The following is an 18,225-nucleotide window of genomic DNA, read 5'->3' as shown; positions in this document are numbered from 1 at the left end:
GGTAAAATATACGCAGTCCATACCGCTACCTCTGAAGAAGTAGAGAGGCTATTTCTAATAGACCCCGGCAGCAAATTAAATCCAGTGATTTGTAAAAGATCTAGTTTTGGAGTCAGAGTTGATTGATTGATTTTTGAAGTTATAACCTCTATTAATCAGGGAAAAGAACTTGGGTTATGAAGTCGATAAAGCCATCACCTTTCTGTACATCATTATTAGTAAATGTTCAACATAAGACAATATAACACTTCCTTGGCCCCAACTGAGAACATACCAAATAATGCACAGGGTTATAATCATATCAGCAGTACACTCACATAAGCTAGACTGTGTTCCAATGCATTCAGATTTGTTTTTCATAACCGAGAAATACCTGAGAACTAGTAGCAGAAGATTTGAAACTCGGTGAATGATGGACTACCCCTCTACCCTTTTCTACTTAAATGCCATACTTATGTCTACAATAGGGTTCAAACCCATGATATGCGCCACATATCATAAACTAAAGCCCTAGGGAAAGACCCATGCATGCATATCTTGGTCATCAAAGATAAGCAAGCAGTATAAAATAGACGAACAGGGTAAAAAACTCATGTGAAGGAGCTTTCATGTGGAGTCACACAGATATGTATTGCTGATCAAATAATAAAACTATTATTTTCTATTGGCAAAAGTGTAACATATGAGTACAACTGCTTCATCTTTAATGGTATTTTTTACTGCCCGTAGTCCATCACGAACTGCATTCTTGATTTGAGCTATTGTGTGGTCATTAGGCCCTGCAAAGAAAATAGCACTACGGGTTTGTTAAGAAGAAGAAAATTGTTAGTAAGCTAGACAAAAAATGTTAGTTACTTTTCGGAAGTTAGTTACATTCAATAAGTTAGTTGTAACTAACTCATAGCTGGTTAAGTATTAGAGTTAGTTGTAACTAACCATATAGATGATCTATAAATAGTACTTGAACCTGTATCAATAATAACTAATCAATACACAATACAATCAGACTGATAGTTCTCTTCTTCCTTCTTCTTTACATTCTGTTCACTCTGTATCTCTTCCATTTCTGTATCTCATCCTATTGAGCTGAGTCAAGATCTCAGAAAGATCATATTATTTTATGGTATCAAAGCCACGAGCTCGTAGCTCAGATCATAGGTCTGGGAATTAACATTCAGGTTAATTGTTGATAAGTTTTGCATCAGTTCTTGTGTGATCTTTGAAGTTCTTGGATATTATATCTTATTCTTTGTGTCTGCAATTACAAGTTATACTGCTGATTTGTGAAGAATGGCTTCTGTTGATGGAGAAGTTGTACCTGTTGCGCAGAATGGCAATCTTGTCATTGATTATAATCACCCACTTTTCCTTAATCCTGCAGATCAAAGTGGTATTCAAATAGTATCATTTCAGTTGATAGGTATCGAAAATTACTGTTTGGTATCGATCTATGAGAGTTGCTCTACTAGGAAGAAATAAGTTGGGGCTAATGGATGAAACTTGTTCAAAAGACAAGTTCTCTGCAGAACTAGGAAACCAGTGGGAAAGGGTTAATACTGTGGTGCTTTCTTGGATAATAAATTCAGTTTCCAAATCTCTACTTGGTGGTATCATGTATGCCTCTGGGGCTAAAGTAGTCTGGGATGATTTGCATAAAAGATTCAACAAGATTGATGGTGCTAGGACATTCAATCTACACAAAGAAATTGCTACATGCACACAAGGGAGTGCATCTGTGTTATTTCTCCAAGTTGAAAGATCTTTGGGAAGAATTTGAGGCTTTAGTGCCTGCACCTGGTTGTGAGTGTGATAAGTCAAGAGAATTTGGGGTACATCTCCAAAATCTGAAACTGGTTCAATTTCTGATGGGATTGAATGATGTGTATATCCAAGCAAGAAGTCAGATATTACTTATGAGTCCCTTACCCACAGTTAATCAGGCTTATGCTATGATCTTGAGTGATGAAAATCATAAATCTATGGCTAACAATGCAGGTATTATTGGTCCTAATCCTGTCATGATGTCAAAAGGGTGTGATGTTGCTATGTACTCAAGAAATACAGGAGGAAATGGTCAGTTTCAAAGGGTAAAGAAAAACTACAATGTTCAGTGTGAATTTTGTAAAATGAAGGATCATACTAAAGATAGTTGCTGGAAAATCATTGGGTATCCACCAAACTTCAAGAACAAGAAGAAACCTAGAGTTGAAGGAGGTACAACCTACAATGCAATACTAGATCAAGATGCTATCTCAGGATAATACTCTTATCATCCGAATACAGGAGGACAATATTGCTCAGGTGTGCAGATGTCTCAAATGAATCAAATGGGAAATACAACCTTCACTAACGAATAATATGCACAGATTATTCAGTTGATCAATCAAAATAAGAAAGCAACTAATGAACCTAAGTCAACTAATGTAGCAGGTATCAGTAATGCTTTTTTGGTAGCATCTAGAGTACATGAATGGATAATTGAAACAGGTGCAACAAATCATATGGTTTCTAATTTGAGTCCGCTTGATGGAAAATCTATAACTAAGCCTGCAAGTCCTAAACAAGTGTACCTGCTAAATGGTGATACAACCATAGTTAATCATGTTGGAAGCTATTGTTTGATTGAAGAAAATGTTATTACTGATGTGTATCACTTGCCTGAGTTTTAATACAATCTACTGTCAGTTCCTAAAGTGACCAAAGAGTGACAATGCTTAGTGACCTTCTTTCCTAATTTCTGTGTCTTCCAGGATTTCTCTACTGGAAGGGTGAGGATGATTGGTAGACTAGAAGGAGGCTTACATCTGCTAGGAGATCAACATAACAAGAGTATAATCAATATAGTGCCAAGTGGTGAAGCAGGTGGATCATGTATGACCAAAGAAAATGTCAAATATACAGAAGTACAGGCGTTGCATCAAAGGTTTGGTCATGTATCTACTAACATACTACAAAAACTAGTACCTGAGAACAACCAAGTTGTAAGTGATTCTGTAAAGAAATGTGCAGTGTGTCCTGCTGCAAAACAACATAGGTTACCTTTCAGTTCTAGCAACATTAAGACTGCAGGTTATTTTGAGATTGTGCACATGGACTTGTAGGGTCCCTATAAAGTTTCCACTATGAATGAAAAAGGTTTTTCTTGACAATTGTGGATGATTTCTCTAGATTTACTTGGGTATTTTTGTTGAAGCTTAAAAGTGAAGTATGTGTACTGATTCAACAGTTTATTGCTTATGTTAGAACTCAGTTTAACAAAACTATTAAAGTAGTAAGGTCTGATAATGGAACTGAATTTATCAATTCAGTATGTACTCAGATGTTTAAAACTTCAGGCATTGTGCATCAAACTACTTGTGCTTATACTCCTCAGCAAAATGGTGTAGCTGAGAGAAAGCACAAGCACATTCTTGAGGTGACAAGGGCACTGAGGTTTCAGGCAGGGATTCCTATCTATCTGTGGGGTTATTGTGTCTTAGCTGTTGTGTACATCATCAATAGACTTCCAAATTCAGCTCTAGAATTTCAAACACCTTATACAAGGTTACATGAAAGAGAGCCAAATTGTAGTCATCTCAGGGTCATTGGTTGTCTATGCTATGCAAAAGTGCTAAATGAACAGGATAAACTACAGAGTAGAGCTAAAGCGACAACTTTGCTGGGATATTCTGAAGTTCAAAAGGGGTATGTGTTGTTTGATCTAGCCAGCAAAGTAGTGTTTGTTAGTAGAGATGTGTCATTCAGCAAGGATGTTTTCCCAGTCAGGCTGAGTACACTCAACATGTGTTTCCTGTGGAGCCTTCACAGAGTATTTTGTGTGATGCACAAGAGTACTTGCAGCCTCAGTATATCTTACACACTTCATCACAGCCTGTGGAGATCTCACCTCAAAGTGCAGAACAAAAACAACCTCAAGGAGCTGAGGTTAAGCTAGTACCATCTGTTCCCATGGAACAAAATCAAAGAAAGTCAGCTAGAGGCAGAAAAACACCAGTATGGATGTCTGACGTTGTATCTCTTAACATCCACAAAGATGTTGCCTATCCTATATCAAACATGTAGCTTATGATGGTATCAGATGGTTATAAAACCTTTGTTGCTTCTTCCTTCTCTGATTGTGAACCCACTACCTATTCAGAAGCTTGTAAAGACACTAGATGGATAACTGCCATGAAAAATGAGATTGAAGCATTTACAGCAAATCACACTTGGGATATTGTCCATTACCTAAAGGGAAGAAACCTATAGGATGTAGGTGGGTATACAAGATAAAATACAAAGCTACAGAATAAGTGGAAAGGTTTAAGGCTAGATTGGTTGCTAAAGGTTATAGCCAAAAAGAAGGTATAGACTACAAAGAGACTTTTTCACCTGTGGTTAAAATGAAGACAGTGAGAATAGTATTATCTACTGCAGCAAAGAGAAAGTGGTTTGTGCATCAAATGGATGTGGATAATGCCTTCCTAAATGGAGATCTTACTGATGAGATATACATGAACTTACCAGAAGGTTTTGCAAGTCAGGGGGAGAATGTGGTATGTAGACTTGTCAAATCCTTATATGGATTGAAGCAAGCCCCTAGACAATGGAATTTAAAACTCTCAGAAGTGTTGATGAAGTTTTATTTTATTCAAAGCAATTATGATCCATCTCTATATGTGAAAAGAACAAATAAAGGCATGGTGCTAATACTTGTGTATGTTGATGATATGCTGATTACTAGTAAAAGCCTGAAACTGAAACTGATAGAAGAGACAAAAACAGACCTACAACAAGCCTTCAAAATGAAAGATCTTGGAGAATTGAGATACTTTCTGGGCATTGAGTTTGAAAGGTTTGAAAAAGGGATCCTAATGCATCAGAGGAAATATGCTCTACAACTTTTGTCTGATCTTGGATTAACAACAGCCAAACCTATAACAACTCCTATTGATTATAATGCAAAGCTGACTACTATGGAATTTGATGAGCATGTTAAAGGAAAATCAGAGAATGACCCTCTTACTGATCAAGGAGCTTATCAGAAACTGATTGGGAAGTTGTTGTACTTAACTATGACCAGACCAGACATATCTTTCAGTGTTCAGACACTAAGTCAGTTCCTTCAACACCCTAAAAAATCTCATATGAAAGCAGCTATAAGGGTGGTAAGGTACATCAAGAATCAACCAGGTCAAGAAATACTTCATCCAGCAGTACAAATAGTCAGGTAAGTGCCTATTGTGAAGCAAACTGGGCATCTTGTCCTTAGACTAGAAGGTCAATCACTGGGTATCTTGTGAAGATTGGTGACTCTGTGGTGTCTTGGAAATAAAAAAAACAAACTACTGTGTCTAGAAGCTCAGCTAAGGCAGAATTAGAAGCATGACAGATATAACTGCTGAACTTGTGTGGATACTAGGTTTGATGAAAGAGATTGATCTTGAGTTGACACTTCCAACTGAAATATTTAGTGACAGCAAGTCAGCTCTACAGATAGCTGCTAACCCTGTCTATCATGAGAGAACTAAACACATAGACATAGACTGCTACTTCATTAGGGAGAAGATACTACAAGGAATGGTCACAACAAGATACATATCCACACAACAACAACCTGCAGATCTGTTCACTAAGGGACTTAGTTGAGTACAACATACCTATCTCAATTCCAAGCTAGGAATGTGTGACATATTCACCCCTTCCTAGCTTGAGGGGGAGTGTTAAGAAGAAGAAGATTGTTAGCAAGCTAGAAAAAAAAGTTAGTTACTTTTCCGGAAGTTAGTTACATTCAATAAGTTAGTTATAACTAACTCATAGCTGGTTAAGTATTAGAGTTAGTTGTAACTAACCATATAGATGATCTATAAATAGTACCTGAACATGTATTAATAATAACTAATCAATACAATACAATCTTCTTCCTTCCTCTTTACCTTCTCTTCACTCTGTATCTCTTCCATTTCTGTATCTCATCCTATTGAGCTCAGTCAAGATCTCAAAAAGCTCATATTATTTCAAGGTTAAGCTCGACTTCTCTGGCTCACTATGATGATAAGCAACAGGAGAAGAAACAATACAATTTGACGAACATTAAGCACTTAAAAGTACCTTTGATAAGAATAGTACAGGAATGAGGATTTTTGACATTTTCTACAAAGGTATACTTCTCTTCACCAAGAACATGCTCGTAGACCAGCCCAGCCCAGCCAAGGCATTCAGGAGTTAGGTCATCAACAGAGTTAACTGCCTCCCGCCACAAGCCAAAACCAAACGTTCCATATTTCTCCTTTTTGCCCTCCGAAGTGCTATTATCTAGAACATGAAACAAGTACATAAAATGTTTAGGAAAGTTAAAAGAGGACAAGTCTTTATGTTCATGTAATCCATTTAAGTCATGCAACCTCCCGTTTAACTGCTCACATTGCAATCTTTAGTTTTAAGGTAAAAAAAAATCTTTGGGAAAGAAGATCCATAGATACTAAATGATACAATGTCCAAACAGAATGAAAACTTCATGTTGTGAGTAGTGACAATGCATCAAAGAGAAGTGTCAAACCCTACGCTTTATCATAAAACCAAAAGAGAAATTGCTAGAAATAAGAGCTTAAGGTGTAAGAATTTGCATTTGCATTCAGGTACTTGAGCAGTGTACTTTAGCGAACAGGAACCGTGGATAAAAGGTTACGACATCAAATAGTTCTCCTAAATATTTCTATGAACTGAAGCTCTTGCACATAATAAAATGGAGGAGAGCTTATTGCATATGTTCTCATGGATCCTTTGATTGAGTGCTACTAGAACAACTATGCCTTAGTCCCAAATAAGTTGGGGTCGGCGAATACTTTGACCTTGTACTGAAAACAAATTATTCAAAAAGGCACAGAACTTGTGTAGTAAAGCGAGCTTATTCACATATGCTCTCACAGAACCTTTGAGTGTTGAAAACAAGTGATTTGAAAAGGCACAGAGCTTATGGAATAAACCAGTCCTGAGCTCTAACAAAGAAAAAGAGAAGAAACAAGCAAGCTCCATCCAGCTGCTCTGTTGTACTAAGAAGTTTATGATGAGTTCTACAAGTTCAAAATGTCTGTTGATCTTCTCATGAAGATATTTGGGGACTTTAGGATCCATTCGAGCATTTTTATTACCATTAAGCCCCTCTCCCCCAGCCTTTCTTTCGTACATCTAATAAAATAACGAAGAGGGTGGAAATTGAAGGGGTTCTATGGAGTTCTCTCTGTTTACCAAAACATACCCTAGTTGTATAGGTATAATCAGACTAATTAGTCCAGAAGGTGCTAGCGGAGCAACCACAGAAAATGAGAAGGGCACAAGCTTGGTTGATTGAAGGATTCAGCTACTAGAAGGTAGAAACTAAATAAAGAGAGAAACAACTTACTCCTGCCCGAGAATGTTGGTCTAGAGATGGAGGATCAATCCCCTTCAACAACGAAATTGTTTTCATTTCCAGCACAGACCTGCAAAGAACCAGCAGCACTGAATGCTAAAAAGATTTTCTTAGGGTAATGGCAAATAGCCATCTGCACAACATACCTTGTTCTTTAGGTCAATTATCTTTTGCAACCTCTCGTCAACAGAACGCCATTCTGCAGCAACCATTGCCTCTCTCTGTTCTGCATTTGAGTAGAAAAAACCTGTGTTACTTCACTGAGAAAGGAGAAGGTTGATCAATGGTATGAACTAATCAAGACCAAGAAAATGTAAGCAGCGTGAACCTGGATTAACACTATTACCTCTTCTCATATTCAAGAGAGACATTTTAAGTCAAAATGTAATAGTTCTCTGCTCGCCTTTTCATGTCTGGATGCCTTGAACCATGATTAAATACAACAACTGTACAAGGCCCTCAACCTAACAGCAGCAAGAATTAATGAGGTGACACATTAAAATTAGCATGACGGTTTCTCTGGCACCCCCAACCCTCTGTGCAAAAGAAGTAAGGAAAAACAAGAGCATTATTTTTTTTCATCTGGCAGCACGAAATATCATCCATCTATGAGGACAAGTGCATCTACATGTAGGCACTTTGGCATGCTTGGTGAAATCAAATGGCTGCATGAAATATGCACAATATGCATACCATTTCTTTCCTTAACCCACATGCTAATGTACCTTCAAGACCTTAAACATGGTCAGAATATTCATCAGCTCAATTTATATTCTAATCAATTAAGCCCGGGTATACTAATTAGGCATCCTTCACTGTCTATGACTATCATTAGATGTGTAAGGTTAAGTTTCACATTCTCTACCACAAGTACTGACCTACTTTCTCTTTTTCGTTTCTCAAATAAGTCCAATCAAACTTTTCCTTCTACATCATCCTAAATAAAACCAAGAGAAAAACACTATAAAAGTGGAACTGAGAGTGAAAATATTTTAGGTAGACAGCGTTCCTTATTTTACTATCACCAAACCTTAGACTGAGGTACATTAAACTGGTTTTGCACAATTAAATTTTATCTGAAAAGTAGTATCTCTGTTCTAGAATCGCCAATATTCTCTAGTCTAAAAGACAACTAATACGAATAGGATGTTCATTATTCTGCTTAGTGATGTTATCATTGTCAATAGCTGACAACTATTTTCAATACTACTATCATTTTATGAGAATGTCAACCAAAATGTAGAAAGGCCAAAGAACAGCATTCCACATACCAAACGAGTGTCTACATCGAACTTGTGACGCATGTGCATTATTTCAACCATAAAAAGATCAATAGCTTCCTCAGGCTTGCGAATGCAGAGCACCTGTGGCACAAAGTTGCAAAGAATGAATTTTATTGCGAGGTTTGGGCACAAAACCCGTAAACAAGTTGCAAAGAACGTAATGAATGATGATGCCGAAAAACAAACAATATGGTTCATAATGCATGATTCCACCAAAAGAGAAGAAGTCATCACAACATCAAATCTTAGGCGTATTTCTTCCCTAAAACAGGACTTAAGGTCTGACTAGATGAATGAAGAATTATCTAGAGACTGCTATGATATATCTAACTTTCAAACGTGATAAAGATCAGCATCAGCATTGTATGGGGTGCGGATAATTGTGTGGTAAAATACATGTATTATAAGTAGAATGGATCTATTTTTATTTGTGCGTAGATATTTCTTTTTAACTTCTCTAAATATTTTTATTTTGAGTTTATTTATGTTAGTTTTATCGATATTCATATCTTGGGGGTGATTATATGGTAATTGGTTAAATGCTTTACTATAGTATTCTTTATTTTTTCCCTTAGTTTTTATAATTCTTCTATATTATTTTGAAGGTATTCTAAATATTTTATATCTTTTGTTTCAAAATATCCAATTAGATTATCTTTCATAAGTTTTTCTAATAATATTATTTCTTCCATATTTTGTCTCCAATAATTTAAATATTCATAGTCTACCATTTTATCCTGTAGTAATTGCAGAGTTACAAATTTCTGTATAATAATTTATCCTAATTGTACTGTAATGTATATCTAATTCTAGATTTTCAATGCTATTTATTATCTTGTGTTGTTTTTCTTGTAGCGAGTCTTTTAAATTATATAAACTATCACATGTACTTTTTCCTAATTTTTCCAGGGTTTCTTCTATCCATATTAATTTTTCTTTTAGATTTTCCATTATTTTTCTAATTCGGTTTCTATAATTAATTTCTTCATTTAGATTATCTTAATTTTCTCTAGTTTTTCTAATATATTCTAACATTTCTTAGTCTGAATAATATCCATCTGGGTAATTATTCAGGTATAACTATTCTATCCAATTTATCGTTTCAATTTCATAGTCTAATACTTTTTCTAATACTATTCTCTTAATATCTATAATTTCTATCTCTCTAAATATATATAAGATTAAGATTTTAAGATTATCTATCATTTAAAATTGGTTAAATACTTTATTATAATGTTTTTTAGTTGTTTGTTTTAATCTCATTAATTCTTCTATATTTTCACTAAGAAATTGTATATATTTTATATCTATTTTCCAAAATTCAAAATATACATAATTTATCATAGTTAGTGTGTGGGTTTGGCATGTAAGTATTTATAAGAGCAGTTCGGTAGGTGTGGTATATAATTAATTCTAGTCATAAAATATCTATCAAATATTTTTTTCAATATGATTTTTCTTATAGCCACTATTTCTATATCCTTAAGTACATATAAAACGAGTATTTTAAATTTATCTACCATTTCGTCAGATAAATAATTATCCATTTTTCATAAAATTGCTATTTTCAAAATATTCCATTCAATCATGCTCATAACAAAATATGATCACTTTAGATTGCTATATACTAGATTATTCTTAAATAACATATTCTTCGGTCACTATTAGCATGGTAATCTGGATATTTTTCCCTTAAACAACGCCTCTACTTTGGTTACTCCCCTATCACGGGTTTCTTGCCTCACCGGTTTCACCTTTAGGATGACATAGTTCTTAGGGATTTTTCTCCTTTTCCACTTTGCTAATAAACTTCTTAACATGCTATTTTTCGAATAATTCTACTATAAAGCAACTAACATGAACTTATTTTATCATATCATGATTGTTAGGAATTTATGAATTTAGCTATTCATAATAGTAAATGAATAACCTGTTATGGTAGTTTTGATAATTCTAAGCTTTGTTCCTCCATAGATTTTTCCATTAAAATATACCTATTTTTTAATAATAAGCAAAATTTTTGTTGTGGACAAGAGATTTTGTGCTTCAATGTATGAAGACTTACCTTCATCTGAGCAAGTGTTCGTTTATTTATATTCTTAGAAATGAAAATGCGTACACTTTTTTTCTTTACATCTGTCAGCTACTTTACAAAAGTAAAAAAAATGTTTCTGTAAAGTCCTAAAGCTAATGTCTAATATAATAATGGCACTACTTGCCAAAAAATCTAATAATGGCACTACTTGCCAAAAAAAGACTAAGAAAAGTCAAAAAGCCTAAGGCTAGTTACATGATAATTTAGGTAAAGCTATCTAGCTATTTTAAATCTTCCATATGTCTTTTTCTCCTTTAATAACTTGAATTAATTTCTTTGTCTTCTTTCTTTATCCGTAGTTATCTTCTTTTTATTGCTTTGTATCTCCATTATTGCTTCATATCTTGCATCTTCCAGCTGTCGCTTTTATCTTCTTCTATTCCAGTTGAACTTCTGGGACAATATTATCTTCTCCATTACATTTTGAACATTGATGGTCTGGATATTTATGTCCAATTAACTTGCAATATTTGGTTAATAATTCTTCTGAAATAAATTTTTCTCTAATGGCTCTGGCAATAGGTTTTTTCTCTGGATTGAGTAAAATTAAGATTCATTGCCTAACGTCTTCCATATCTACTTCTCGTAGTTCCTTTGAATTTGAGTATACTATTACATTACCTCTTGAATAATAACTCCATATGAAATTTCTGTTGCGATAAGTGTTTGCTAACTCTTGAAGAATTGTGGATAGTCCGATAATTCTCTTATTTGCATAAAAATTTGGTATCTCAATTCTAGGTATTTCTGGTTGTGGAATAATATCTTCTGGTATAATCATATCTCAGGTCATTCCTATTTTTATAACTTGTATAGGTGATTTAACTTCATCATACAATATCTCTGCTGGTGCCGTGTAAAATTTTATAAAAAATAGGTTACCTTTGGTTATTCTTTTAAAAATGTTAAATGAATCATATATTTCTGGTATATTGGATATTTCATTTCCATCTTGGGTATATATGGTACTAAGTAGTCCATATTCGTAACAGGTTTTAACTAGACTTGGTTTGGTTTTGGGTAAAGCAATTAGCTTATTGTATCCGGTTAGCTTCTGGGTTATATAATTCGTATGTGGTTCTTGGATGTTTATAGCTCTGGGGTTGGTATTTAAGAAGGTTTGTATTTTGTAAATATTTTCTATGTATGTTCGGGCTGTATAGTTGTAGGTCTTTTTGTCTTGGTTTAAACTATCTCGGTATGTGGTAATTTGTGAGGATATGAACATAGGATCTTTTGGTGTATTTGGAATAAATGGTTTATCAAATAGCCTATTTAGGTTCATATTTGTGTTTTTCCTAATTCCTTTGCTTGTACCTGCAGAAGTAGATTGATAAACGTTATGGGTTTTATGGAGTGTCCCAACGTCTCCTTCTATCTCTGGAATTTTAATGTCTTCCGATCGACATAGCTCTGCACACTGCTGAGTGAGCTGATTTGTAGCTATAGACTTCAGTTTAACTTCATTAGTCTTTAGCTTTTCTATTTCATTACCCATACTGTCCACTTTCATTGAAAGCGTAGTTAGAGTGTTGAATATCTTTTCTAGAGTATCCTCTTCTATTATATCAGTCTGTATAGCTTTGTCTTGATATGTAATCTGCAATAATATTTTTGTTAGTACTAATTACTTCAATTATAAATGTGAAATTTAATATATTCAAGACTAGTCTCCGAATCTCTTTTGTTGTAACTGAATTTTGTATTTTCTTTGTTAGCCACCAACTTACCTATGTATTATCTGTTCGTACAATAAACTTGTTATATACAATATATGGCTCAAATGCTAATAAACATTTATATAATGAGCATAATTCTTTTCTATTTATTTCCCATTTTATTTCTGTTTCATTAAACGTACCTGAGTAGTATCTACAATGGTGTTCTAATTTTTCTTCTTCATATCTATATTTAAGTATTCCTCCATAACTACATTCACTAGCATCTGCTTCTACTATATTTATAAATTTTCTATTTTCATCTGGAAATTGTAATTTTGGTAATTCTTTACAAAGTATTTTTATTTTCTGAACTTGTTTTTTATCTTCTTCATTATAATTATATTCTACATCCTTTTTTAATTTTTTCTGTAAGGGCTTTAGATTTTCTGCTAATTTTGGTATATATTTTCTTACTTGGTTTACTAATCCTAAAAATGATTGTAATTTCTTTTTTTTTTATCTAATTCTTCTTTTGAATTTATTATTTTTTGTACTATATGTTATTGCATTTTTACTCCACTTTTATCTATTTGTATTCTAAAAATTCTATCTGATTTTTCATAATTTCAGCTTTCTTTTCACTTAAACTTATTCCCGATTTTTCTATTATATCCGTAAATTGTTCTAATAATTTTAAATGTTCTTCTTTGGTCTTTGTATATAATAGTATATCATCTATATATACTATACAATTAGGCAATTGTTTAAAATAACTATCCATAAAATGTTGATATCTACCTGGTGCATTTTTATATCCAAATGGTAGAACATTCCATTCATAAAATCCTTGTGGGAAAGCTATCCTTACAGCTAACCGAATACTCAATAGAGTGCCCCATAGTAAGACACCGTCAATTCCATATGAAAAATGGTAAGGAAGGAAACTCAACTTGAAATATTTCAAAGTATGGGAGTGTCTAGCTAAAGTCCAAGTTCCTATGCCTAAAAGGGTGAAAATAAGATTTAAGACTGGACTGCGTGTTCATTGGATATGCTAAAAGCAGTAAAGCATGTCGGTTTCTGGTTCATAAATCCAAACATCCAGATATAAATGAAAATACGATAATTGAATCAAATAATGCTGAGTTCTTTGAACATATTTATCTATACAAAACTAGGCATGAACAGTCAGTAGAGGGTCTAAACAACCTCGAGATGAACCAAGAGAAAATGAACATAATGATGAGAATCCAAGACATAGTACACGTCAAAGAACGTCAACTTTGTTTAGATCGGATTTTGTAATATTTCTCCTAGAAATGAGCCTCAAACATTTATAGAAATGATGTCGTCTTCAGACTCATCCTTTTGGAAAGAGGCAGTCAATAGTGAGATTGATTCAATTTTAAGCAACCATACTTGGGAGTTGGTTGATCTTCCTCCAGGAAATAAACCTTTAGGTTCTAAATGGATCTTCAAATGGAAAATGAAAGCGGATGGTACTATTGACAAATATAAGACAAGACCTGTAGTAAAAAACTTTAAACAGAAAGAAGGCCTTGATTATTTTGATACATACTCACCTGTAACAAGGATAACATCAATTCAGATGTTAGTTGCCTTGGCGGCGGTATATGGTCTTGAAATCTATCAAATGAATGTGAAAATAACATTCCTAAATGGAGAAAATGGAAGAAGAAATTTACATGAAATAACCCGAGGGTTTTGTGGTTCCTGGTAAAGAAAAGAAGGTGTGCCAACTTGTTAAGTCACTTTATGGACTAAAACAAACATCCAAATAGTGGCATGCAAAGTTTGACCAAACCATGTTGGCAAACGGTTTAAGATAAATGAATGTGATAAATGTGTTTACATTATAGAAACTCCAAATCACAAGGTCATTGTTTGTTTGTCTATGGATGATATGTTGATCATCAGTAGAGATATTTCTGACATAAATGCTACGAAATGAATACTTAAGAGCAAGTTTGATATGAAAGACCTTGGAGTTGCGGATATGATTCTAGGAATAAGAATCCATAAAACTCCATAGGGGTTGGAGTTGTAACAGTCTTATTACATTGAAAAGGTACTTGACAAGTTCAAGTATTTAGATTTCGGTATTGCCACCAAGAATCCATTAGACGTGAGCATTGTACTTCAAGAGAATGAAGGTGAAAGTGACTCACAGTTAGACTATGCAAGAGTGTTGGGATATTTAATGTATATCATAAACTGTACATAGCCAAACATAGCATGTGCTATTAGTAAATTGATTTGGTACACGAGTAATCCCAAAAAACTCACTGGATGGCAATAAAAAGAGTTTTGGGGTATCTTAAATACACTCAAGACTATACTTTGCATTATAATAAATATCTAGCGGTAATTGAAGGATATAGTAATGCAAATTGGATCACCGGATCCAATAAAGTAAAATCCATGGGTGGATATGTATTTAGTTTAGGTGGAGGAGCAGTCTCTTAGAAATAATCCAAAAAGACATGTATTGCCCGCTCTACAATGAAATCTGAATTTATCGCATTAGATAAAATCGATGAAAAAACTGAATGACTCTAAAATTTCTTAAAAGATATTTCTTATTGGCCCAAACCATTGGCACCAGTATGTATACATTGTGATAGCCAAGCTGCGATAGGTAGCATAGAGAGCATAATGTATAACGGTAAATCTCATCATATAAGATAGAGACATAATACCATTAGAGAACTGCTCTCTAGTGGGATTATTACTGTTAACTATGTGAGATCAAAGGATAATGTGTTGAATCCACTTACATAAGGCCTATCTAGAGAGGGAGTTGAGAGAATATTTAAGGGAATGGGTTTACGGCCTAGGACAAGTCAGCATGTCAGTAACTTTACCTAGCAGGCTAGAGATCCCAAAAGCTTGGTTCAAGGAGATCAAACAAAGTTGTGACTGACGGTTCAACATTGTCAATATACTTACCCCATTCTCATGATGTACACAATGTTTAGGAAATAAGGATAAGACTTATGGTTGTGAAGATTTTTAATGGTTATCTAAATTTGACAGATTTGACCAAATAGTTTAATCTATAGGATTGAATGTTTAGAAATTACCTCTGTGATGGTGAAGTGAAAGCCGCTTCAAGGAGAATGTTAGTAAAGGCCTATTCTCCACGCTCTCATGAAATCAGGACGTGTTTATGGCTGAAACAAACAAAACTGTGAGAACCATAAAATGATAAAAGATTGGTTGTGTGATTGTGTTGTCTACGTGTACATTAAAGTTCGATGGTTCAAAGATATCAAATCTACCGATTGACCGAGTACATCCGATGCGTGTTCACTAAGGAAAGTTCAAAGGAAAATCCACTTATCCAGATGTAATCAGTCTTTGCTTGTGATCATATACTTGTCAGTAAATTTTTTATAAGATAGTCATTCCCCATTCATATGGGGGATTGTTGGGTTATTAAGAGGTGTGAATGGAAAATAAAAAGGTGGTATTTTTTCGGAAAGACACTAAGAGAAAGGATGCAATTTGAATAAGCATTTTTTCAGATTGAATAGTTATGACCTTTCCAATTATGACTTTCTGAAGAGTTGCACCTTTATGACGGGGTTCACCTTTCTGAACCATTGCTTCTCTTCATGAAGCAACACCTTGATATCTATAAATACCTGAACTTTTTCTCTGATAAAGACAATTTTTTTAGAGGTGAAACCATTCTTCTTCTTCTTAGAAACTTTCCTGTGATCATCAAACTGTTGAGTGTGTTCGAAGTTTCTTAATGTTTGAGGTACCGCTTCTTTCAGAAAGTGAACCATTTTATCTTGGGAGGAAAGATTCCATAACCTCAGGTACTTAAGAGGAATAAATTTCTCAAGGACACACTATGAAGTCGGTGGACTTGGTTCTTAAATTTCTGCTTCATCTTTATTTCTTAATAGTTGGTAAACACTTCATTTGATAGTTCATTTGATTATTGTTTGAAGGTGTTGAACTTCATTGTAGTTCTTGAAAACTTATTATTGAACTTAGTTTAAAGTTTGTATAGAAAACATACAAATTTTGTACCCGCCGAAACAACATGCAAACCCTCTATATTCATTCCTCTAGTTTTGAGCCCATTTCACTTTGGCACTCACTACTCAATAGTTTTTCTTTTAAGACAAACTAGGAGTCATCTAAAATTAGGAATTCTCCAAATTCCAGACTTATTCCTGCATCTACAAATGTGTAGCCAAATTTGCAGGACACTGCCTAGTGACAACATTAACACAGAATCTGATGTCAACTAGACTTCATAATAGTGTTTGGCTACTCAATGTTGGGTCACGAACGTTTAACTGAAGCTCTACATGTGTCTCATCCCTGACATGGGGGGACGGTTAGAAGTCTACATCGACTAAATTTATAAGCTGTTTTCTCCTTATATGACTGTCGGCAATGCTCACTATTTTAACTAACTTCCATGTTTGGCTTAGGCCTAAAGTACCTTTTTCCAATAAGAAGTCTACCCCTTTTATCTATCTTGTTTTGTTTTTGGTATTTTGCATCTTGATTTTTCCTTTTGTTATCAAACATATTGAGTTTTTGTTGCTTAGCATGTTGGACCAAGCTTCTAAAGTCAGCTTATTTTGGAAAGTGCTTTTCCGAAGTGCTTCTAAGTGTGTTTTTCTCAAGAAGGCTTTTCAAAAAAAGTGCTTTTGGGGAAAAACTGCTTCTTTTAGCTTCTAAAAACAACTTTTGCTACTCCCCACAAGCACTTACTTTCTATCAAAAGCTTGGCCAAACACCATGCTTTTTCTAAAATAAGCAATTTTTGGAAAGAATAAACACTTTTGTCCTTCAAAAAGCTTGGCCAAACAGATTATATGTCGGAAAAATGCAACATATATTACACTACAGGTGATGAATTTTAAGAGTTATTCTCATTTTTCACCCTTAATGTATGCATCGTTGTCGTCATGATATGGCAAAGAGCACAAATATAATATAATAAGTAGTTTAGGAAAGGAAGAACAGACCATCTCTTTCAACAATGTATTCCTATCTTTAGTGAGCTTAATGTCACCAGCACCACCAACAAGCCTGTCACAAAATTCTTTCAAACATTAGACTCTTCTTGATGGTGCCTTTAACAACAACTAAGGAAAGAGAGAGAGAGAGAGTACATCTTGATGGTGCCTTTAGGACCGAGATTAGTTTTGAGAACATCTTGTAAACCCTTGGCAGCGTTGATGTTCATGTGAAGTGCTGCAGATTTGTTGAGAACCTCTGTATTTGGATTCAGTATTTTTACTGACATCTTCCTCCTCCTTTTTTTTTTTTTTTTTGTAAGTAACATAAAGTAATTACATTCTCTTTTATTTTTTTAATTACTTTATTCTCTCCCTATTATTATATATAACATAACTGATATATATATAACATTTTGTATATATGTGGAATTTTTGTAATATATTTAAGAAGTTGAGATTTTTTGTAATATTGAAAACATAAGTTGTATATTTATGTAATTTTTAATTTTTTTTTTTTTTGTTTTTGCGAAAATGGAAGCGATTGCAGCAGAGAGAGTTTACAAAGAAAACGAACAAGTATGGGCTCTCTGGGTTTAAGGCCTTTGCGGAAACGCCTTCTTAATTTCCTTCCTTTTTCCCTTTTTTGAGTGAGCTCACTAACCAGACTGGCCGGTTTAACATTTTAATATGCTCCGCCTGGAATCAACAAACAATTCACTGTGCGGTCGTTTGGTTGAAAACAAATTATTCTGCAATTAATGATTTTGAGATTTATTATTCTATC

The 18,225-nt window shown here is 34.1% G+C and overlaps 1 protein-coding gene across 1 annotated transcript; it reads right to left on the bottom strand.

Moving 5' to 3' along the window:
• Positions 1-406: 406 nt before the first annotated feature.
• On the bottom strand, positions 407-17,776 carry LOC107858596 (T-complex protein 1 subunit zeta 1). Its single transcript, XM_047406370.1, is given in 11 exon segments — positions 407-779; positions 6,091-6,231; positions 6,234-6,294; positions 7,382-7,427; positions 7,429-7,460; positions 7,537-7,616; positions 7,737-7,926; positions 8,662-8,754; positions 15,534-15,623; positions 17,448-17,511; positions 17,595-17,776. Coding segments are annotated over 7 exon segments (510 nt in total). The 5' UTR covers positions 7,762-7,926; positions 8,662-8,754; positions 15,534-15,623; positions 17,448-17,511; positions 17,595-17,776; the 3' UTR covers positions 407-654.
• Between the last annotated feature and the right edge of the window lie 449 nt (positions 17,777-18,225).

Source organism: Capsicum annuum, chromosome 2 (assembly GCF_002878395.1).
Source record: "Capsicum annuum cultivar UCD-10X-F1 chromosome 2, UCD10Xv1.1, whole genome shotgun sequence".
NCBI classification, from domain to species: domain Eukaryota; kingdom Viridiplantae; phylum Streptophyta; class Magnoliopsida; order Solanales; family Solanaceae; genus Capsicum; species Capsicum annuum.
Note: the sequence above shows the minus strand (reverse complement) of the source record. Positions and strands in the feature narration are given on the sequence as shown.